Source organism: Hylaeus volcanicus, chromosome 5 (genome assembly GCF_026283585.1).
Source record: "Hylaeus volcanicus isolate JK05 chromosome 5, UHH_iyHylVolc1.0_haploid, whole genome shotgun sequence".
NCBI lineage: Eukaryota > Metazoa > Arthropoda > Insecta > Hymenoptera > Colletidae > Hylaeus > Hylaeus volcanicus.
Window position 1 is genome coordinate 21,057,543 of NC_071980.1, and position 24,148 is coordinate 21,081,690.

Below are 24,148 nucleotides of genomic sequence, written 5' to 3' on the forward strand. Positions count from 1 at the left end.
ACGCCGGCCGAAGGCTTCGAGATCTGGTCGTTTAATGTAGAAAGTATCGCGGCACGGAAAATAAATGAAAGTTCAAATAAAAACGCCGCGAATGATACGTTTGAGGCGGTAGAGCCCGTGAAAGTATTCCGGGTAACGTCTTCTCCAGCCGTTTAATGCTCGTTATTCCTTCCCGCCTGTGTGAACGGCTTTATGCGTGCGTATACACGTAAACGCGATGATTACATCGGATGCAGTAATCCCGCCGAAATGCCTCGCTCGATTGCCGGGCTCTTACTTTTGTCGGTAGCGAAAATTCCTCGATTCTTACGCAACGACGAAACGCACGTGTAATAACTTTCAGCCAATTTTCCTACATTCTTTTCGTTAACCCTTTAGAATAACCCGTTCTTCATTATTAAGGGAAGAAACCACATTAGGAGCCCAAGTATTAAGGGGTTATGCTAGTCTGACTGCTTAAAAAAAAAACGAATTCTTTTTTTTTTTTTTACATTTTCTTGCAATATTATATCTTAACACTTTACCGACCGGTAGTTTTCATTTTAACAACATTAGTACTATTCAAACTTTATTTTATCTATTACAATCATTTTTTGAATAATTGCGTCATCCAGATCTTGGTAACATTTATTTATGTTTTTTTTAGTGCATGTTGTCTGTTAAAAACCAAACTTGTTTGTATTTAACAATCTGTGCTATCTCTGTTAGTTTCTTAGAAATTTAATTAAATAGGTATTTCGTTCACAACTTGGAGGGTAGTTTTCGCCCCTTGAACGTTGGTATTAGGCGATATAAAAAAATTCGTGTGTATTGTTTTTCAATGTTTTATCTGTACGAAAACTTGTTACAGGGAACAGCTGATATCCCAAAGATTCCTATGTGAAACAAATTTAAAGAATTACCAAGTGTTTATCAAAACATATTCAGACACATTCTCAAAGTTAAAACAAAAATTAAGCAAAGTGCTTCTCTGTAAAAAAGAAAAAACCACCGTAAGATACTTAATATTTAACCTCCAATGTTGGTTCTCCCCTTAATGACAGATTTTGTATTTTTTTTATCTTTCTTCATTTTTCTTGCGCCACACCATCACGCGTCCATCAGAACAAAAATATATTAAGTTTTAATTCGTAAAAAATATATTTGAATATAGTATTCAAGTCCGAATATTAAAGTTGTATATTGCCAAGTACACGTCAGGATTTTTGGTCGCTTCGATCGAGAAACGCCGGAAGATCTCGACAGAGCTAGCAGGTCGTTACCATCGAGTGATTCTGGACGATTTACAGATCGTAATTTGATGTCTGGTTACATCAGGAAATTCATCGTCGTGGCTTAACATCCGCTGTTTGTCGAATCGTGTCATGTGTCGTGCACGTCAATTCCTTTCAAACTATTTTCGGCGTTATTTCGTATTGTTACTATGACGCGCACCGGATCCACTTGGTGGAAAAAAAAATATGATAAAAGATCATACACCTTGAATTATCCTCGGTGTATATTATACAGGTTGAGCCAAGTAAATGTGTACAAGTCATGAGTGATTCAAAGAACAATTGTTTGTCATGAGAAAGATGCCCGAATAGCTTCTCCATTACTATTTACACATTTTATTTCTTCAACATAGACAATTGTTTCAAACATCTCATAAACTAATGATTTGTTTAACGCTTTACCTTAATACTTTTTTTTTACGTGGAATACAAAAAGGATTCAGTCTATACAACAAAAAATTTGCATTTCATTTAAAAAAAATAATACAACTACCGATTGCACATGAATCATTGCATTTATATAGAAAAAAACTAGTCCTACAAACGAACATAGTACTTTAACCATTCGTCCTTTCTCTTTGACATTATTTATCTCTAAATGCACTGATGACAAAGTAATGACACACTTTACATACATATCTCTTAAGAATATTATAATGCTATCGTTTATTCTAGGCTTCATGTAGGTTAGTGAAAGGATACTTAATCGACGAATGCACTATATAACCTAAAAACAAAAATATGAATATACAAGTGTAGAACATTTGAGCAGGGTGTGATTCTACCTGAGAATATAAAACAAAAAGTGATTCCTTTTGTAAATAAAACAGCTTTCCTTTATATCAATGAAAAAAACTATTCATTGATAGTGAAAAGACAACTTTTAATTTAAGAAAACTATAGTTAGTTATATAAGAAATATAAGAGATATGTAGAAATATATAGAAACATAAGAAAACTATATTTAATTTAAGAAAACTGTATTTCGTGAGTGGCCTGTGCATACTACATAGATGCGAGTTTTAAACAGACTCAACGAGATCCTTCTAGCTTTCCGCTGGAAATCCTTCTAGAAGGTTGGCAAAGCGCCATAATACATCAAATCAATCGAAATGACCCAAATGTCTCCCATCTTCTTTAAACAGTTTGAATCAGTATGTACGTTACATCCGTCAGTAGTACATATTAACATTCTGTGAAAATGTCCAGCGTTCTTTCCGACGGAAGGAAAATCTGTCGATATCGATCGTTGACGTAGAACGGATCGAGGCGGCAAAAGTCGCGCGATCTGGATCGTTGTGCGTCATTGGGAAACTTTCTCCAGGTACGATGTCGTCACCGAGACACGTTTCCCTTCGTTGCGATTTGATTTAATGAAAAACCGAGACTCAAGATCTCTAGGTGCACGGTGTTACGTCAGAAAAGCGTGGTTACGTTCGATGTCGTTAATTCGTTAGATCATAACATGCCGTGTAACGGAGACGCTTTCTCCGGACTTCGGGCATCGTCAACGATACGTGCCGACGTTGCTCCGAACAACGTCGACGTCACCATCCGAGGATTAACACGTTTCGTGCCCGAGCCGTTTTATCGTTCATTTGATGTTTCAGGAATTTATTTTACTCTGAATATATTTTAATATGAACTTTAGTTTCAATGTCTTTTTTTTATGTTATTGCATAGTGTGTCCATTTTGTAGTTCCTCGCACATTCGAATTTCTTATAAATGCATAAAAATCCGCAGGGTAACTTATCACACAATATATCATTACATCATCGATCCATAAACGATTAGTTTGTTTTGTTTTGTTTTGCTCATACTGTATTTTTATTAATGCCTCATTCTTTCGGTGGAAATATATTTTACAGAATTAAACTTGTCCTAAAACAGATGGGTAATATAAAAATAATTTTTATTACGTGTCCTTATGTGTTAAGAGGTCTTGCTGGTGTGCGACACTTTCAAAAGATCAATTTCCTTTTTCATTTTACAAAAATAAATATATTTGGTAATGCAAGGTTAAAATTTGTGGATGCTATTCGAATTATTTCGACTTCTACAGACGATCCAAAGTACGATAGATGTTATTGTCAAATCAGACACGTGTAATGTTTTTTATTTTTCAGTGCACCGATCTTGGCTGTATAGAGCGTTGTGCTCAGGAGGAGTGAACCCAGATGATCCGTACAATCCGATCGATAATCCAGAACACGGCTGCATGAGTTGGTTCCGCGATTACTTGGCTGTTGCGTTGAACTGTCGACCCATCAAGGCCATAGTCATTCTAATATTCGCGTGTTACCTGGCCGGTGCACTCTACGGATTAACGACTCTTCAGGAAGGCTTGGATCGTCGCAAGCTCTCCAAGAATGATTCCTATTCGATCGTCTTCTACGACCGCCAAGATTACTACTTCCGGGAATTTCCTTATCGGATACAGGTCAGTAATGTTAATTTTGTACACCTGTACTTAGATTTATGCGGTAAATATCCCTTCGTTTAACCCTTTGCACTCGTGTGGCGCCTCTAGGGCGACATATGCAAGTTAAAAGTGATTTTTTGAACGTACAATATCAATTTTACTTATTTCAGAATACAACTAATTATTAATTGAAATAATAGAGAAATAATTGAGTCACGAATATTCGTAGATTTTTCTTCTCGAAATAGAGTTTTTAGTTTTACAGAAATTTATTGTAACAATGGACTGGACATGATTTTATAGAAAAATGTCTCGAGCGCAAAGGGTTAAGGGGGGAAGCACATACAACGAGATGTGTATGACAGCCTGGTGAAAATAAATTGAATTAATTAATTTAATAAATGTCGATATAGTAGTATACAATTTGAATAATAATTATTAATATATAACTATGTAATATTATCGGGACTTGTGGAAATCATATAACAAAATATTCGATCACCGACCAACAACTGTAAAAATTGACACAACACATAGGTTGCTTGATTCTAATTAGGATTTGCTTACAAAGATACGAGAAAAATTAATAATTTCATAATTTTTATTAGTATTCTTCCGCAAAAAACGAAACTTAGTAGAACGAGTAAATCGGAGGATATGTGTTTAAACTCTCAGAATAAATTAGAGAAACGAATAACTCATAACTCTGTTCGACCCATCTTGAGAAAGCTAATTACCAAACAAATAACATTGACAAAAAGAATCGAATATGAGAAGCAACGATCAGATGTCGTTCTTGTATACATGATCACCATACGTATGAGACCGCAGCTGGTAATGCGTCACTCTTATACAAGGTGGTGTGATTTCGTTTCTATTGTTTCTAACGTTGAGACCAGAGACGTAAAAAAGTAATGCATTACTCATTATATAAAAAAAAAAAAAAGAACAATGGGTAAACGTTTCATTACATATTACAAAAGTAATTAAATAAAAAACCTACATTATTTTTTTAGATTTTAATGGGCCATTTATTCGTTACCTATTAATTTTTCAATTTTTAATAGAACGCTCGTCTATAAATTTAATACTTTTGTAATTTGTAATGAGTCACTTGATCATTTCCCATTTCTTTTGTAATATGTTATGGAATGGTTATCCATTGCCAACTATTTTTGTAATTTGTAACGGAACCGTCATCCATTACACATTACAAGAGTATTGTACATTACTTTCTCAAATTTTAATGGATCATTTAATCGCTAGCTATTACTTTTTCAATTTTTAGTGGATCATTCGTCTGTTATCCATTACTTTTGTAATTTGTACTTTGTAATTACTTTCTTAATTTGTAATGGGCTACTTTTTAATTATCCACTACTTTTGTAATGTAAAATGGAACTGTCATTACTCATGTTTTCAATATCGAGCTATCTTTTTCATAATGCATCACTTAAGTATTATATTATTTACAATTCTTATTTGCAACCCAACTTGAAAGTGACCAAAGAAAAGCTAACTATGAATTGTGAGGACTTAGCGACCTAGGTATCTCGCCCCTGTGCTATTCAATTTGCTGGCGCTCGGCAAATTACCGTCTTCCAATGATAAAGGTAGGGATCATCGCGCTCTTCCGACATTAATGCCCTCTGGGAGTAACGTGTTGGCGAAATCTTTCGTATTCGCTACCAGAGGGCTAGGTCGGTCAACTCATTTCTCACTAGTTCTCGATCGAACTTTGATTCCTATATAAGGGTTCTGCGAAGGATTCTCAAGCGGGAATTAGGAGACGGGCTTTCCCCAGTGTGCGTTCCCCGCAGAGTACACTGCGACACCAAAACCAGCAGCAATAATCAGCACCAGCATCAGCATCAGCAACAACAACAGCATCAAAGCAAAGCAACACCTCCACGAGAAACCAAAATCTATTTCGTGGACTTTCTTTTCAGAAAGAAAAAACGTGGGAAGAGATTTATGAATCCCATTGAGGAGAAAATCTCCCTCCATTTGTCCTTCATATGTCCCATCTAAGGGACTCCTCCCTCCCATCATTCAGTTGTGAGGGGGTAAGGTCGCACACGGTAATAGTCTCCTAAACCTTTTGCAATGACAAACTATACTTCTCTTAATTTATACTGCATATTTTGTTTTGTTCAGATTCACTATTGCTTAAATTGTGGAGAACCCTTCGATCTTTTGTGTGCATGACGAATAAAAGATTTTGCCAAAGAAAATTTCAAGTACAGATCTCATTGATTTTGTACCAAAAACTTCACAACGTCATTTTGAAGATCAATATAATATACATGTTCGAATTTTTCTTTTTATCAGCTGCAGGACTATAATAATGAAAATACCTTAACTGATACTGCCACCCTCTTTCCCCCACGAAATCCTTGGAATCGTTGTTTTTCACATTCTTAATATCTTTCATACTTTTCAAGATACTCTGCTGGAAAGTTTTCAAATGAATACTCTATATAACTTACGTATATTATTTGAAACTTTCCAACTTCCTCACCATGTGTCCATTGGATAACTATTGTTCTCCGCTTTCTTAAGATGCATAAATGCGCGTTATATAAACATTTTTCTTTTCTAACAAGAGCCTAATAAAGTCTACCTTTCAGTATAGCGCGTGATTACATCTTTGGCAAACGTAATACTTCTCTCCTGTAAGAATAGTGTTACGATTTTTTGGTTTTAAAACCGAACACGCAACCTTCCATAGACTTCCTGAATAATTTTCCAAATAATTACCTCGTGAACAGAACGTTATCCAAGAAGTAGGAGAATGAATTTCATTTATCGACTTTTGCTCTCTACGAATTCCAATGTTTACCAGTTCTCATTACTTTACCATTATGTTTCGATAAAATGATGGTTGTTTCTTGATTCCTTAGACTGCACAAATGCATTCTATGTAGACATTGTTCATTTTCGACAAGCCCTACACATCACTGATAACAATCTGTCGACATTGTTCTTTGTTGCTGATTGTAATTGTAAATAAAATATAAGCAACATCATAATGGAAATAAAGATTGCTTATTATTAGACTGCAGATTTTATGCATTTATGACACAAACTAATACTAAATACATGCTAAATATAACCAAAAGGTATATATATATGTACTTATGCAAAACGAAATAACGATATTAGTACATTAATTGTAGAATATATTTAATATATATTATATGATGCATATTTTTTTGTATGTTTTCCATATTATGACTATCCGTCATAAATACATGAAATCCACAATCTAATGATACATAATCTTTCTTCCATTTTGATGTTGCTTCTACTTTATTTACAATTACAATCGCGTTTCAGTTCTTACTGCATCCAGTCAGCTATACTGCATGTATAGCTTTTCTAAATTATTATTTTTCTAAATAAAGTAGTATACCTTGAAAATGGCCAGCCAAACAAAAGGAAAATGTTTTTTGTGATCGACAGCATTGTGCTCGCCAAGTCCCAGTGACGTTTGTCCGCGTGAAACAGAATGTAATAGTTCTAAGCTGGATCTGCAGCGAAAGGGGTAATTAGCGAGAATGATGATAGACCACGAGAAGGAAAATGTAGAACATAGATAGGGTACATTAGCTTGGAAAGAAGTAAAAAATTAAATCAACCGTTTGGAAATACAGTCAAAACAGGATAAGTGGAGAATCTCTATTATTAGGACTAATTATAAAGTTCTGAAATTGTTTTACCTAGAAACTTTTGTTAGTGAGACTAACCTCTCGAACCTCTTTAACTAAGACTGATATTTCTCTATTATTAGGAAGAATCACCTTTATAATTGAGACGATTGCTCTTAGGATTTCTGTATGTGGAATTAGCACTCTTTTTTGTAAAAAAATAGATTTTTTGATTGATATTCTTGTTACTTAAGGTCTTTAAAAATTCAAAATTGTATACTTTCTTTAATACAAAATGGCTGATAAAAAGTTTGGTTACTGTATAAATATATTCAGTTACTTAATTTTAAATGAGCGTCATTTTCTTTATTTTTTAACTTAACGGTTCATTCTGCTTCGCACGATAACCACACTCATATATTTTAATAAACTATTTCAATTCCTTATCTCAGCCAAACCGTTTTCAAAATATCTCGACGATGAAGATACCGACATCGATAAGAGTTATTTTAATACGAAACCTACCGACATTTCATTCGTTACCTACTTCTACCGTGATCGATTAAATGACTGATCTTAGAAACACATTTTTCAATTGCATGCACAAATATTTCACGCGATTCCAAGTTCAATAACACATGAAACATTTGTATGTAATTTTCATATCGTGTATAAGAACTCTACACAAAAGTTGGAAAACGGCAATTTAACCGGTCGTGGTAGGTTTAGTATCAACGTTAATATAAATCAATAAAGAATTACTAAAAAGTTCGTACAATAATATTTTTGTTCTCTTTCTGAATAATATAATACTATTACTAAAAAAAAAAACCATTAAAATCGTTCTTAATTTTATAGACTTTAACAAAAATTCCTAAAGTATGCTTATTTTTTCGGTCGTTACACCAGGAAGACTTTTTAACCAGGCTCGATTACAATTTTACACTAGCGTTGCGCAAACCGTCGGTCGTTACAACCACGATTCGGATTTTTCCTAGTTGAATGGTAGCGCAAGGGGTTAACGGAGGAGCAATAATCCGACTTCCTCATGGTAGAAACTGAAAAGTCACGTTCCTTGTATATCACTCCAGCCAATACACGTACGATATATTTGTTTCTCGTAAAATTGGAAGTGTGTAGCGCGTCCGGTTCGGAGAACGGGGAAAGCCTTTCATCTCGCGAGAGGTTCGAGGAGAGGGAACCGTGGCCAGTCTTCCAAGAACGCGTTACGTCGCGCTGTGGACGCATGATTCGACATACTAGCAATTATGTCACGTTGCTCCACTCGATACGTCCGCTTCAGGAACTTTCTCCAGGCGCCACGGCCGTAGCTCTCGTAGATTCCAGAAAAACTGACGGACTGGTTGCATCAGACGATACTTTCGCGATTTTCGAGCCCAGGACCGGGAAGATCGCACGCTGGGAAGTCCAGGTGTACCGGTGTGGTTACCGCGTTCCTTGCTTCGACGAGTTCGGTTGAATAGACTCGTTCGGTTGAATAGACTCGTTCGATATCCCGGATAAAGCGATTGCGATCGAAAGTCAGCACTCGGTCCACCCAATGGTTTGTTTGGATCAGTGATTGCAACCTGCGGTTTTTAGTTAAAGACCCTGAAAGTTGACTTCTGGTTGATTTAGTCGCTCGACTAGCTGTGGTTTCTTTAGAACTCTGCTGGCGTATATACAGGGTGTTTACAGTATTATTTACCAATATAATTAAACGAGAATTGTGGTTTTTTAAGCAGTACTTGTGAGAAAATGAATGGCCGTGAACGTTAGAAAATAGTTTTTTAATGGCACGAGTCAAATGTATACAATCATTAGATACATGGTAACAGTTCGTTATATTGAAAACTTTTGTAGAAAATTTGACATGAATTAGACCAGCGTATTAGAAGAAAATATGAAAAAAGAAATGCTGAAAAAATGATTAAAAAAGGAGTAGACTGACATTGGGATAAAATATTCAACAAGAATTATTTGCAATATACAACAACGTCTGAAAGAAGTTATTCGTGAAATAGAATATCCATTTTATCTATATCTATGCACGTTATTGTGCACAATGGAATCAGTATTAAAACGAAACGTTCATTTTAATATATTACTCAAAATAAGCAAGATTTTAAAGGGTGAACACATTGAAGAACCATGAGAGGTTCTGGCACAACATTGGAATGAATTTAAATATCCCCCTAGAACATTATGTGATGTAGATCGCTCTTTTTCGGCGTATAAATTAATTTTAACAGATAAGAGGCATCAATTTACAATCGAAAATATTGGAAAAACTATTGTTGTATGTTGTAATTTAAATTATAATAAAAAGAAAACAATAAAAAATAGTTATTAAATAATTATGTAGTAATAATAAGTAGTTATTATATAATTATTTTATAGATCCATACATACATTCCCTATAGTTATATTTAGCGTATACCTTGCATACATCTTGCATATATTTTGCATGTTTCGACATATTATAAATGTATAAAGATCCGCAGTCTAAATATAACGTAAGAATTTAAGAACTAACGTAAATCATTGTAGCGTAGGAATTTAAGGATTGATGTGAAACAATGTAAATGTGAAATGGAAGAAAACACAGATGCCCAAGACTGCACCAACGTAAACATTCCGTACTTCAATAAACCATTCATAAAATCCTAAAACCATTTGTCGCGTGTTTCAGGTGGTTGTCAGCGGCGAGTACGACTACAGCGACCCGGTTGTTCAGCAACAAGTAGAGAACCTAACGAGGTCTCTGGAGGCCAGCGGCTACATCAGCAGTGCTCCTATCTACACAGAGAGCTGGTTACGAGGATTCCTCAACTACGTGAACTACAGCGGGGCGGAAGTAAACATCACGAACGAGGAGAGCTTCATAACAACACTGAAGGAAACTTGGCTGTCCCCGAAAACCAGCTTCTCTCTGGATGTAAAGTTCGACGAGGCGGAAGAGCACATCGTGGCGAGTCGATTCATGATCCAAGCGGTGAACGTGAGCGGAACCAATCAAGAGAAGGACATGGTGAAGGAGCTGCGTCGTATTTGCGCGGATTCACCTTTGAACGCGAGCGTCTTCCATCCGTACTTTGTGTTTTTCGATCAATTCGAGTTGGTGAAGCCGACGAGCATCCAGTGCATGGTGTTCGGTGCCCTGATCATGATGCTGATCAGCTTCATCTTCATACCAAACGTCCTGTGCTGTCTCTGGGTGGCGTTCTGCATCATCTCCATCGAATTAGGAGTCGCTGGATACATGGCCCTCTGGGACGTTAACCTGGACAGTATATCCATGATCAATTTAATTATGTGCATTGGCTTCAGCGTCGACTTCACCGCCCACATTTGCTACGCCTACATGAGCTCCAAGCAGAAGACTCCCGACGACCGGGTCAAGGAGAGCCTTTACAGCCTTGGGCTACCGATAGTCCAGGGTGCCACTTCCACGATTCTAGGCTTGGTCGCCCTGGTTCTCGCCGGCACCTACATCTTCATGGTGTTCTTCAAGATGGTCTTTCTAGTAATCTTTATAGGAGCCATGCACGGCATGCTCTTGCTTCCCGTTTTGTTGTCCCTGTTCGGCCCTACGACTGTCGATGATGAGGACACCGAGCAAACGAAGCAGCGAAAATTAGCGATGAGAGAGAACGAGCTGAGCGGCAAGCTTCGGCAGCCATACGTGATTCCACACCCTAGTATCTCTTACTATCATCACGCGGGGAAGAGTCTTCAGGGAAGTCCCGCGACCAGCCTGGCCGCGTTCGAAGAGAGAGATCCTGGACTAGGGACCAGCGAAGACAGCAACTCGACGGAGAGCAGCTCCTCGCAAAGCAGACAACGGGAGAGTCAGCTGGAGCAGGAGAACAACAGGCGTCATGACGTCTGGAGAAGATCCATCGGGGTTCTCTACGGCATGTCCCAGTTCCAGACAGCCGCGCAACCCGTATCACCACCGCCAGACTATGCTGGCGCGTTGCAGGAGCTCCAGGCTGATCTGGAGCGTCGCACCGTCAGAACGGTACCCTACATCGGGCCCCATCCTGCCTACAGGTCTGCCAATCAGCTTCACAGCGACCACAGAAGAAGTAGGTCGTATCACAACATCCACCACTCCTCGAGGTATCTGACAGACCCTCGGTATCCTTAACGATGACGAGGCTCACGGATCTGGCCAGCAGAGCTCCACGGAGGAGAAACTTTCAAGGGCTTCTTCTTCTTCTCTCTTGGAATTCAATCTCATGTTCGAATTCTCGTTAGATTCGATTTTCTAAACCAAGAAACTCCTTACATTAAGACCTGTCGATCGGTGGATTTGGTCTGATTCGGATTTGCTGGTTACGAATATCCGTCTAAGAAAACTCGTTGGATTCCATGCTCTCGTATTCGAGAGAATAAATCGAAACTCTCTTAACGAATCTTCACCGAGGAGATCTGTCCAAGTGGGCAGACTACGTTTGAACGAGTTCGATGAACTCCGGAACTATGAACTCGCCGATCGAGGAGCAAACCGCGAACCCGTGAATCGATCGAGCGACGTGGAAGTGACTTGTATTTCAAGTGCGCGAGAAACGCGTTTGCTGGATGGATTGTTTTTTAGCACGCGACGAATGTAGGAAGTTTGTTGGATTTAGTAGTGCGACGAGTCTCGGCGCGATGTTACCGCGAGAAGCTGTTTCAGCCGTGACGAGAATTGGCCTGATTCAAATCTTGCGCGGTTGTGATTATGGCGCAGTCCTAATCGCGCGATGAAAGAACTAACGATTCAAGGACCAATTAATTGTTTACGAGAAAAGTAGGTTAACCCCTTGGCCTGCGACCACCCGTGAGACTCGTGGTACGGAATTCGGGACGAATATGAAAGACACGAGTCGGACACGTTGAAGGAAGGAAGGAGCGTGATAGTGAACGGTAGGGCAAGGGGTTACTTTAAGAGGGTAGAATACAGTGACAGCCCCAAAAAGTATGATTAATATAACACACTTCGTTTTAATAATAAATGAATTTTAAAAAATCCTGGTGATATTTAAAAAAAATAATTGTTTTCGACGCCTTGCGATGCATTGTATTGGGATAAATTCCGGCAAATCGAAAGAAGTTATAACAAAAACCCCAGACATTATAAAATGCAATATTTTATTCTATAAATTTTAATTTACAAACTTTACATGCCTGCCAACATCGTTAATTTTTACAAAAATAGAAACTTTTCTAGACAACACATTTTTTAAAATGTATTAGGATTTTTCTTCTTTCATGTAATAGTAAACCAAAATACGCAACCTTATATTAATCGACTGTTCACTTTTTTTGTTATTGCTGTTTCTACCCGTTAATATTTGATGATACTATGATATCCCAAGTGAAAATAGTTTGATTCTTTCGAAGTCAAACTGATTGTTTGTACCTAATCAGACGACTCCTCTACGGTCAACTCTGTTGTTCCTTCTACGACATTTTATAAGAAATTTTATTATAATAGTATGCTTCCAATATATTTTTCTCTTTTCTGTAAAGTTTTCTATGTGAATCGTAGCTTTTAGGGATATTTTTGTAACTTATGGAAAGAGTCCAACGCGATCCGCGACGAGATGAGGAATACTGATTTGATCGTGAGGGACAATTGGTAATAACGTAGAGTGATGTTTCTATGAACGATACGAATAGCAATTATGTATTCGTATACACTGCTACACAAAAGTTACAGGACCCCTGCTATTTTTAACAATCTATGCTATTTTACCCTTGTTACTCGATGTAGTTGTACTTGTAGATAAAAATTGATGAATTATTTAACTTTTTATTTAGACTACGCCATTGTGTCAGTCTCTGCGTACCGTGACTGAAAAGAAGCTGAAGAATCGACTCCATATTGCGTCTATGTGAAGATTATAGTTCGTTAGACAGTCTACGTGTAAACAATAATAACGTTGATATTCAAGATTTAGTTAATTTACTAAAACTACCAAGGTCAACGCATATCTATTATGGCAATCATTCGATTAAGACAACTTCTCCATATATATTTAATGTTAGTCATTCGACAATAGTGTAACTAATTATTTTAGGTAGTTCAAAAAATATATTCGACATTTTCGTGGTACGTTTTGTAATCAAGGCAACGGGTAAACTCCTATTCTTAGTTTTTTTTAATCGACCATGATTACGAAAGATGCGTAAATTATATTCCAACAAGAATGAAGTGATATCTCAACTGAAACTATAGGAAAACTAGCCTAAGTGTCGTTAAAGTAGAGGTATATCGATGAAAAGATATTTTGTGGTAAGCTTTCTAAAATATTCAAATTTAAAAAATATTACCCGAAGAAATAGGTAAATTAACACAGTTGTAGTTAACATACATTAATGAAAGACAAATGCGATAATCTTTCATTTTTTAGCAAGCTTTCGAATGTATAAAATATTAAGAGCTAGTTAAGCTTCTGTAACTTTTGAACAGCAGTGTATGTTTGTTACGCATATACATATTTTTACTTGTATACACAACGCGTTCACCTACCATTGAGTTCGTCGCTCGGTTTCTTTGTTTTTCCTTTCTTTTTTAAGAAAATTATACGAATACACATAATTATATTTAGTGTTGCGAAACAAAATGGCAGAAGTTACCGCGCACGAGTGAACCAAGAATCGCGAAAGACGACGGTTCGCTTCGATTTTACCGATGGTTCTTTGCAATCGTTTGATTCTTACGATCCACGGATCTAGAAACACGGAATATTCTATGTAGTGTTTAAGGAAGTGTTCTCAAAGAACGACATTCTGCTCAAGAGAAATCAAAACCAAAACGTGCAACAGGGGAGTGAATCTTTTGTCTAAACTAGATTTTAACCCCCAACCTAAGCGTACCTTCGACGAATCGAAAACTGGAAAGAAAATCGTTTCGTGAAATAATAGTATGTTCTCGTGCTTGTTTTGGCAGGGACAAATTAACGATTATCCGTCTTAATGAGAAAACAATGAAGATTTTCGACCATTAAGCTTTTGCTCCTTCACGAATTTTCACAAATGTTATTTGGAAGAGTAATGATGTTTTCCATAGAGTAAAATTAAAGAGTTTTCATAAATCGAGAAGTTCATAAATTGCTTCATAATTAGAAGGCGGCGGATATTTATTCGCAAATTCATATTTTCACAGACACGGAAAAAAAATTAATGCTCAAACGAAAGTATGTTCAACCTTCTAAACGCCATAATATTTATATTATTATAGTTGATATCTTATATATTCTTATCCTATATTCTAAACTCTTCTAATTCTCATAGATTTCCTCATACTTCCTTTCGCTATAAATGCATAAATATTCGCAGTCCAATATTTTTTATTGTATTTATTTAACATGAGTCAACTCATACATTTCAATGTTATTAAAATGAACTATGCAATCACAGAAGATTCTCTTTCTAATATCTACAATTTTAACAAATTCGACGAAAGTCAATGTTATTATACAAAGTGTCCCGTATAAAGTTTCACATGCTGCTTTCTCAGAAACTAATAAAAATATTGACTTCATTCCTATTATTAACAATCGCGTTGGGTTAGTACAATAATAAAACAGTAATTATGAAACAATTTGTGAACAAAATAAAGTTCGTGTAACCTTTACACCGTTACAAAATAAAATTATTTCGTTCATTGGCAAATGTTTATTGCTCGTTAAGACTAATAAAAGTTTTAGATCCATCGATTCGTGTGGTGCACATGATACAACGTATATCGTGCCTTACCGAAAAAAGGAGCGTGATTCTTAATAAAGAAAAGATACAAAAAAAATAGTTTGTGTCAAACGGAGGTAAATCCAACCGTTTGATGATTGGAATTTAGCCGAAAATATCGGCGGGCATTCGAGCGTGAAAACAAGTGTGATTGCGATGAGATGAGCTTTGAGATGGGCAAATTCTAGATCAAAGTTTCGAATAACGAATAAACGATAAAGAATTACTTATTCGTTTCTAGTGAAATAAAAATTTGAACGATGGAAACAAAAATGTCGCGACGATCAACGAAACATTAAACTGTTCGATCGAAATAACGTCCTGCGAAGTGTTATAAGTTGGTTTCGTACGTTATCTATCGTTCGAGTGAACTATTGCTCGTCTCTGGTTCTACATAGCCGAGAAAAACAATGGCCGTCCTGTGCATTCGGCAGGACTTTTCTTGTACAACGATGATCGAGTATGCTTGTTACGTATGAAAGAGTGCACCGTGTACTATGCATTGTTGCACTATGCGAAAAATTCTTGTAAACTAAATATATTCTGGTAACGATTTTACGATTAACCTTTCTCAGGGTTTCCTAATTCTTTCCACCACCAACTAATGCATAAGTCGGTCATTTTCATTAACGAATGTTAAATTAGAAAAATGCGCACATAATAATATTTACATTAATTATATAGGGTTTATATCGTTAGATAATGTATTCGATGCAAGAGGTGCATTAACAATTCTTTATTAGCTTTCATTTTATAATTCATTCATTTATTTACTCATTTATTCTACAAAAATGCATTTGTTATACAAATTTATTCAACAATAAGAGAATACAACGTTCTTTATCTCTTCTTTTTCATCTAGTTAACAATTTTGCCTACTTCTCATTATTAGATTCAGAATTATATGTAGTTTTTACGACTTCATTAACGCTAAAAGTTTTACATTTTCGAAAGACATCATTTTATTTAATGTTGTCATATATCGCTTATCTTAGCTCACACGATATCCGGAATCGTATAAATAACTGAAATAGTGCGAGTCTGTTGATTTTAATAAGTAGAAAGTGAAGAGATAATGGCTAATAAGAATATAGCTTAAATAGTGACATAATTCAACGTTTCCCTTGAATTTAATTTCTTTTCGATAAGAAATTTAGTTCAAAGTACAAAATGCTAGAATTTTTCTTCTTCTAGAGCTGTTTTCGGAGTTCTAACAGTAAAATGTTAATTAGAGGTCAAATTTTAGTATAACTTTGTACAAATGAAATTGTTCAACCATAGGAAAGGTGAGCTGTACAGGGTTAAGTAGTTCTTTCAAAGATCGATATTCGTAAGATAGCAACGTGAAACGGATCATGCGGAACAGGTTTTCAGCTAACAGGTGTTCAAGAATCTTAGATTACAAGCAATCACCGGCTGAAGTTGCTGGCCGTCGGTATTATCGTCTGAGAAGGTAATTTTACCGATTACACAGATTCATAATTCTGTTCATTCGTGCAAGATGGAAGCATCGGTTCTGTAATTGAAGAGGGATTAATTATTCATTTACTACTGCAAGCACCGGGAATCAAAATAATAAAGATTACAAATTATATTCTTAATAATATAAATATCAGATTATAATATAGCAATGTTCCTATTAGATATAAGTTAATGTTAAGCAATCCATTGTAAACAATTTATTTATGCATCTTCTTGTTACTTGTATGGTGTGTAAATACACTGCTTGTGAATCGGGGCCGATTCCAAGTATATATTTTATCAATGAAAAAAAGAGTGGGCATTCCTCGGGGGAGCTATGTACCATCTAAAATATCTACTAACTCATCGATTTTTAGGAAAAATGTTTTACACAAAATACTAGCTGCGCACCACGGTTTTATCCGTGTAGAATACCATCCTTTTTGTAAATATAAAGTATCTCCGTATTTACAAAATTGGAATTTACTAAGTGATTAAATAGAAATAGAATAGAATAATAGAATAGTCAATTCTCTTTTATTTCTAAACAAATTTTCCAGAGATTACTCGTTGCATACAAACAATTTTTCTTCTTTACAACATTAGTATAGATTAGTATCTAGATCAAAACCATTACAAAGAAAATATTTGATCGTACGAGTTTATGTTGTACCTTATATATTCTGTAATAGTATTTTAATGGCTCCCTCAGGGGCTGTAGCTATGTTTGATTGTACATAGCTACAGTACGGGTGTAGCAATCCTGAGGTACCCGAGCTATTGGGGAGCCAGTGGGCCCCAACAGGCTACCGGCATCCCTAATAAGAGAATTATGAAGAGATGCATCTAAGCAAATGCAAACGCAAACGCAAAGTAATACAAAACTAGAATTAAATGAACGTAAAGAATTAACAAATGCAACATTGATACATTAGGCGTTACAGTCAAGTTATATGACTTCGAAACCTTATAAATAAAACTCACTCACTCACTGAGATAAAATCTAGGTAAGGTAAAGACACTAATAATTGACACATTAACCCTTTCAGACCTGAATTAATTTTTTTCTCATACTAATCTATTACGTTGTCCCAAAAGTTTCTTTCGTAATTTCCACTCAATTATTTTGTGTGGCAGTGTTTATATAAATAGACAATCTAATTTCGTAGATATTGATGTTGTAACAGTAATGGAGCAAAATGAATCGTAGACAATTCAATCATGTAACATTAGACATAAAATATCGTGTATGTATTACTTATTAATAAAACGAAAAAAAATTTTTGGGACAACCTAATAATTTAATTTTTAGGGATCACTTGGACTAAAATTAGCCCTTTGCACTCGAGAAGTGACTCTCACTCACCACTAGGTTGTTTTCTTTAGAATTAATTTCTTTGGAACTCGAAGTGTCAATAAAATGATTGTCGTTGAGGCAAAGGTGACCTGATTCTCAAATCTCAAATTAGAGATCTCATTTTCGAAGTCAATATAATCTTAGCATTCGTGGCAATAGAATGCTAAGAAAGCATCTCGAGTTGCTGGTAGATACCAGAAAAAAAGGCCTCGAGTGCAAAGGATTAGTATGCAAAAAATAAAAGAAAAAATCTTAATAGTGTAGTTTTCGAGGAAAAGTGGTCTTCGTGTAATTTTCAAATTTTGTGTCCTCAATTGTGGACGCCAGATCTGAAAAATATTGACATATTCGTAGACTGTGAATTTTTTGTTTACTTTTCGGATGTAATGTAGTTGGAGAATGAATTCAGCCTTTTAGGATGAGAGCGGTTTACCTGTGTTCGTGGGTGCGTGCAGCAATATAACTGTGATCATCAGCGGCTTTAGCTTCAGTTCAGCTCCGCGCTTTGACCGCGCAACATCGCGTTTAGGAATCGAGTGTTATCGATCGCGATAGCTTGACAGAAGGAACGCTCGTTAGACAGTTTCGTTCTTGTGCACGGTCGTCGGTCAGGACTCGATATTCGACAACAAAAACAGGATTTTTGCTGTGACTTCCAAGGGACATTTAGCGGTGTTTAAACAGGGAGGCGACTAAAGGTTGGTGACAGTTTTCTCTTTCGAATTTAACCGCGTGTGTGCTTCTTCATATCTTGATTCCTTTTTATTTGTTTATTCGAATATAGAAGAGAATTTTGCTTAGGCACGATTACGGTTTCCGTGGCGTTGCGATTTGACCGTGTTTCTATTCGATACAATTTGTTAGAAAAACAATGCTGCAAACCGTAATTCTCACAATCATTTGAAGTTTGATAATATTATATGTATAATGAATACAGTTTATAAACTAAACTTAATAAAGAATTGCGGTTTAAGGCACTAGGTTTTGATAAATTATATTAAATAAAAACCCGATTAAATTCCTTGGATCTTATTCATATAGAGTCACTGGGTGGGTGTGATTGTTCTTTGCATAGACTCCAATCATGGACAACGTAATGAGGTGTTATAGAATTATGTTTCAAATAGTAAGAGATTCGTGTACGTTATAATTATACTGTCATCCTTGTATCTACAAAATCAGAACCTACAGAGAAATTTAACTCTGCAAATATTACAATATACACTCTATTTTCAATATATTTGTATATTATTGCATACTGTGTGCATTTTATAGTTTTTCGCACATTCAAATTTCCTATAAATGCATAATAATCTAAAGTCTAGTTATAGTGAATGTAAATAAGCTTCACAGTCAAAGGCCGAAAGTCTCAAGAAGAGGTCATCGTCTTCTGTCAAATAAACGTGATATTATGAAACTTTAAATAAACAAAACTTCTAAACTAAACATGACAGAGAATCACAGTTTGCAACATTCTTGTTTTAATAAATCATATTAAATAAAACACAGTGAAATCGCGGCGCCATGAAAATCGTAATCTCTCCTTCGTTGTTACTTTTCAAGAGACATTTAGTGACGTTTAGACAGGGAAGGCGACTGAACGCGGTGACGTTTTTCTCTTTCTCTCTCGAATTTACCCGCGTGCGTGGTTCTCTATACTTTTATTTGTTTAGGGATATTTTCCTTCAAACGTTTTGTTTTACTCTGTTTATTCGGTTCTCCGTGCCTGCTGCTTCGACAGGAATTATTGGGTAAGGGCGAACACAATGGGACGAAAGTCGTTTGCAATGCAAAACGGCCGCTGACGGCGGGCCCGCAAATGGCACGCGCAGTCTCTTAATGTCAGAGCAGTTGACGCTTTGTGCGCGAAATGCTCCCAGTTTGTAACTTGAATTCTTTATTTAAAAAGACAACCGAAGAAGAATTGTTTTCTGCTATTATATAATATAAATGCAGTGCGTTGATTCTCAGTCAATGGTTTTGTTAAAGCAATGGTTTGCAACGTGAGTCGATTGTGTGAAATTGGTAACTCACTTTGTCTAAGCTTATAATTAATTAAAACTTCTGAATCATTTTCAATAGTTTAATAGTTATTGATCAATTATACTTATAGTTCTATCAATTAGAATACTTGGATAATTTTTTAAACAATTTTAAGTCTGCAACTCGATTACAATGAGTTGTGAGAGTGGTCATACGATTTCTGCATTTAAAATTGTTTAAACTTGTCTAAAAAATCTCATAGTTGTAATTGATGGAACTCTTCAAAACTAGCATTAGCATGTTCAAAACTATCCAATAACTCTTTTGGTCTTATCAGAACTCGTCTCAATTGAACAACAGATCATCCCTGTATGTGTACGTACAGATTCTCGTATTTAAAATTGTTAAAACAATTATCCAGCAGTTCTAATTGATAGAACCATTAGATTAATTGGTCAGGAACTATAAAACTATGGAAAATGAAGTCTGCATTCGTAATTATTTATGAGCTTCCACAAAGTGAGCTACCAGCTTCTCACAGACAAGTGGACCCCTTTTAGGATGCACTACCCATAATAAACAATCTATATTACGTTTATCGTAATTACGATACATTCAAAGTTAACTTGTTTTTCTCAATTTTGATCCATTGAAGTTTTGATTTATCGAGAAATATATGAGAAATTAATCAAAGAATCTTCATGGCAAATTAGATACTTGCAATACTGTCGTATGAACGAATAACTATAATAATATCCAGGTATTACAAATTCTTGAAATTATTACATTTACTACACTATAGATAATGTGGTATAATACAAAAGGTTGCGAGGAATCAAATACTTCATTTGTACAATATTTTTGTAGTTCTGTTTAGGAATAGAGTTGCCTATTAAATGAAATAAGTGGAATGTCTTAACTGGTGCAAGATAAATATATTTCTTCAGTGTTGAACTCCGATAGTGAATGAGTTTTTCAGAAGTCAAATCGTCCAACTCGATTTTTTGGAAATGTTAGTTTAGATTACAATTTCTGCTATACCACATACTTTCCCTGAACTATTATAATTTAAGGGAAAATAGTATTTTTTTTTATATCCCTGTTGGTTAAGTTTTTAAAAATATTTCTGCCAAATGTTAGGTATAGAAAGTAATTGTATGCCTCTGTATCCAATTTATAACTTCAATTTTAGTAGAAATATTTAATCGTCATTTTGTTATCATACAGGGTGTTTCGTTTAAATCGAAAAGGCTAAACATCCCTTGAGAAGATGACGATATCGAAAAAATGTTTTTACAAAAGTTATTTGGTTCAAATGGACAAATTATATGGTGTAAATAAGTTTGTGGTAAAAAAAAAAAATGTATTATAAGTCGAGAAATAGATTGATAAAAATATAAAAGGTTCCACTTAAAAGTTACTTTATTTTTCAAATTTTCCTCACTAATTGCAACAATATTATTTGTAACGAACAATTTACCGCGTATACAGAATATCTTTTATAAAACCATTTTTGTAATCGCTTAATCTCCTCATGAAATATGTAACCATTCCGATCTAAACGGAACACCTCGCAGAATATTTACTATGATATAGGCAGCTTGCTTTCTACTAATTTTGCATTAGTTTCGTTACGTTACATTCATGTCACACTCGGAAGGCCTGGCCTAAAATTGGAATGAATTGGTACGAATTACATTTTAACGAAAGCATCAGGGAGACGATTAATTAATCATTGTTCTGCTGGCTCGTTCGTTTTTGTGCGTCTGCGTGCGCCGCCCTTTTTTTCCCGTTCGTCGACCGTCTAATTTTTCGCAATTGACGAAAAGGATGACTCCGCGATACGTCTACATGATGCAGTATTCTCTCGAAATTCACCCGATAAGCAGCTCAGCACTGCGTGCCTCTTGTTAACGAAACGAGATAGCGGGCTGACGTGGATTGTCTCGCGTAACAGTGTCAAATGTTTCATTCAAAGCTGCACCAAACTGTACACCGTAATCAAAAGCGCAAATACTAAAGAAAGGTATTAGATATCAGTAGGTCACAAACTTACTGACCAGAATAAGAAACAAAATAATAGTTTCTAAACCGATCGCATGTTTTCTATTTTCAGAGGCACCACGTAGGTCAAAAATAAAAATAGCTAAAAATAGGTCAAAAATAAAAATAGCTAAAAATAGGTCAAAAATAAAAATAGCTAAAAATAGGTCAAAAATAAAAATAGCTAAAAATAGGTCAAAAATAAAAATAGCGTTTAAATTATTGAATCGCAGAAACCAAACGGAATCTATTATCTACAGTATATTGCCGTTGGCTTCTGGAAATGAAGTGCAATCAAAATTATTATTTAATAATATAATAATAATAATGAAGCTAACGTATTACAATTTTAACTCTTTCAACTCTAGTGAGACACCTATGTCCCAGTGACTGCCTTTTGGTCAAATTACAAATGAGACTCATAGAAACATATGCAAAAAAAAAATATACACGTCGAATTGAGTAACCTCCTTCTTTTCGAAGTCGGTTAATAAGATGAAAATCATTCTTGCTGGGGCAAATTGTCTCTTTTTATTCAACTACAGTCTTCGATATATAGCCAACTATAGCTTAATACAATTAATTTCTAAAAGTGAAACTAATAGAGTACAAAAATTGGGTTGAAAGGATTAACCTCTTGAGGGACAAATGAATGTTGTATTTCTTGTTTGCTCTAAGCGAAGAAATCATGATCTGTAAATCGATTTTGACATACAAATATGCTGTCCAACTTTAATGTTGTATATTTTATAATTCTAAAACGTATTGTGATCACGAATAACGGTGCTTTTCATATAAAATGTACACATATGTGTCAATATTAGGGATGGCGTGAAAAATCACTAACAGTGATTTTTTCACGGTGATCACACAATCACGATCGCAGTCGCGATTAAACTTCGATCACGACCGTGATCCGAAAAATGGCGTTTCAGAAGCGGTTCATATTAATTGTATCGTTAGTGTCTTGCTGTCTCCCTTTAGCGGAAATTCAAGAAACTACAAATGAGTCCAATTTAAATTGTATTAAAATTATAGTAACATTGCTTTCAGACCATATTATAATACACATATAATCTAAGAACAACATAATTCGTAAAAAGTGAAAAGAATGTTCTCTACCAATCAGAAACGATCACGAAGAATTACGAGTCACTGTGAAAAATCATCGTGATTGAATCACGAGTGATTCAAAAGTAGCAGTTCACGCCATCTCTAATCAATATCCCTCGAGAGGTCAACCCTTGGTAGAAATAGTGTAAAGGACCAAGCTCGACACTTTTCATTCCCCCTCGGGTTGTTCCCATCCTCTCTCGCCCTTTCCTTTCCTCCACCCATTTCTTCCTGTTGGTCCCGGTTGGCTCGAGACCAGCATAGCCAGTCGCTGTGTCATCGAGCCTCGATACATCATAAATATAAATTGGTTTCACGGATACACGTGTTGGTACAAATGAGGCTACGTACGCGGGACTCGCGCGCACACGCGTCCGCGAAAGTCGTTGGCATACGCAACGGCCTGTGGCTGCGTTCCGGAATCTTAATACCGCGTCTATGCCTGTTGGAAAATGACAAATGAATTATACGACGAATTTTGCGCCGTTCAATTTGCACCGGCAGGCTCGTTACTTTTCATTAGGCTCGTCCCTTTCCGACCATCGCGGTCAGTCCTTTCTTGCACAGATCTTCGCTACTATGAGTGCGCAAGCTCATATTTTTATGTAGAAAAGTGACTTTATCATTCTTTTTTAACCCTTTGCATTCGGTTATACCCTCTGAAGAGACATCGTTAGCATATAGATGTCTCCTTTATAGGGGACATCGAAGTTTATTAACGATTATGCAAGATAAACTTAAAACAGTGCAATTTTTTGAGAAATGCATGTTTCTTTGACGTTTGAAAAATAAAAAATTTTTTATTTTCTTGGAATCGAACCACGACAATTTTCGGTCCGCCACATATGAATAATAAAATATATTTCATCTTCATTGTCTTCAAAACTCAAAAACGTCATGAACTTGTGATTTTACCTGATACATAATAATTTTGAAGAACAATTTCACGGTTATTTTAAATAATTATGAAAGAAAATAGTATCTTACTTCACAGAATATTTCAAATAATTTTATTTCAAAAGTGATTACATGTATGAAAATAATTAGATGAAATGATATAACGTGTTACATAAAACAATATTTCAAATAATGTAATTTCAAAAG

At 35.6% G+C, this 24,148-nt stretch overlaps 2 protein-coding genes across 3 annotated transcripts in view; both read left to right on the forward strand.

Moving 5' to 3' along the window:
* The window catches only part of LOC128876609 (patched domain-containing protein 3), a 59,843-nt gene extending 44,072 nt beyond the window's left edge, over positions 1-15,771 (forward strand). Inside the window, exons 8-9 of one of the 2 annotated variants that reach the window (XM_054123100.1) lie at positions 3,402-3,715; positions 10,040-15,771. In XM_054123100.1, coding sequence (XP_053979075.1) covers positions 3,402-3,715; positions 10,040-11,500 — 1,775 coding nt within the window. In that variant the 3' untranslated portion in view covers positions 11,501-15,771. The remainder of the gene's footprint in view (positions 1-3,401; positions 3,716-10,039) is intronic. The other variant, XM_054123101.1, reaches the window with a different exon arrangement.
* Positions 15,772-18,383: 2,612 nt separating this feature from the next.
* The window catches only part of LOC128876318 (LHFPL tetraspan subfamily member 2 protein), a 32,174-nt gene continuing 26,409 nt past the window's right edge, over positions 18,384-24,148 (forward strand). Inside the window, exon 1 of the mRNA XM_054122577.1 lies at positions 18,384-18,603. The gene's annotated coding sequence lies outside the window, so the exon portion shown is untranslated. The remainder of the gene's footprint in view (positions 18,604-24,148) is intronic.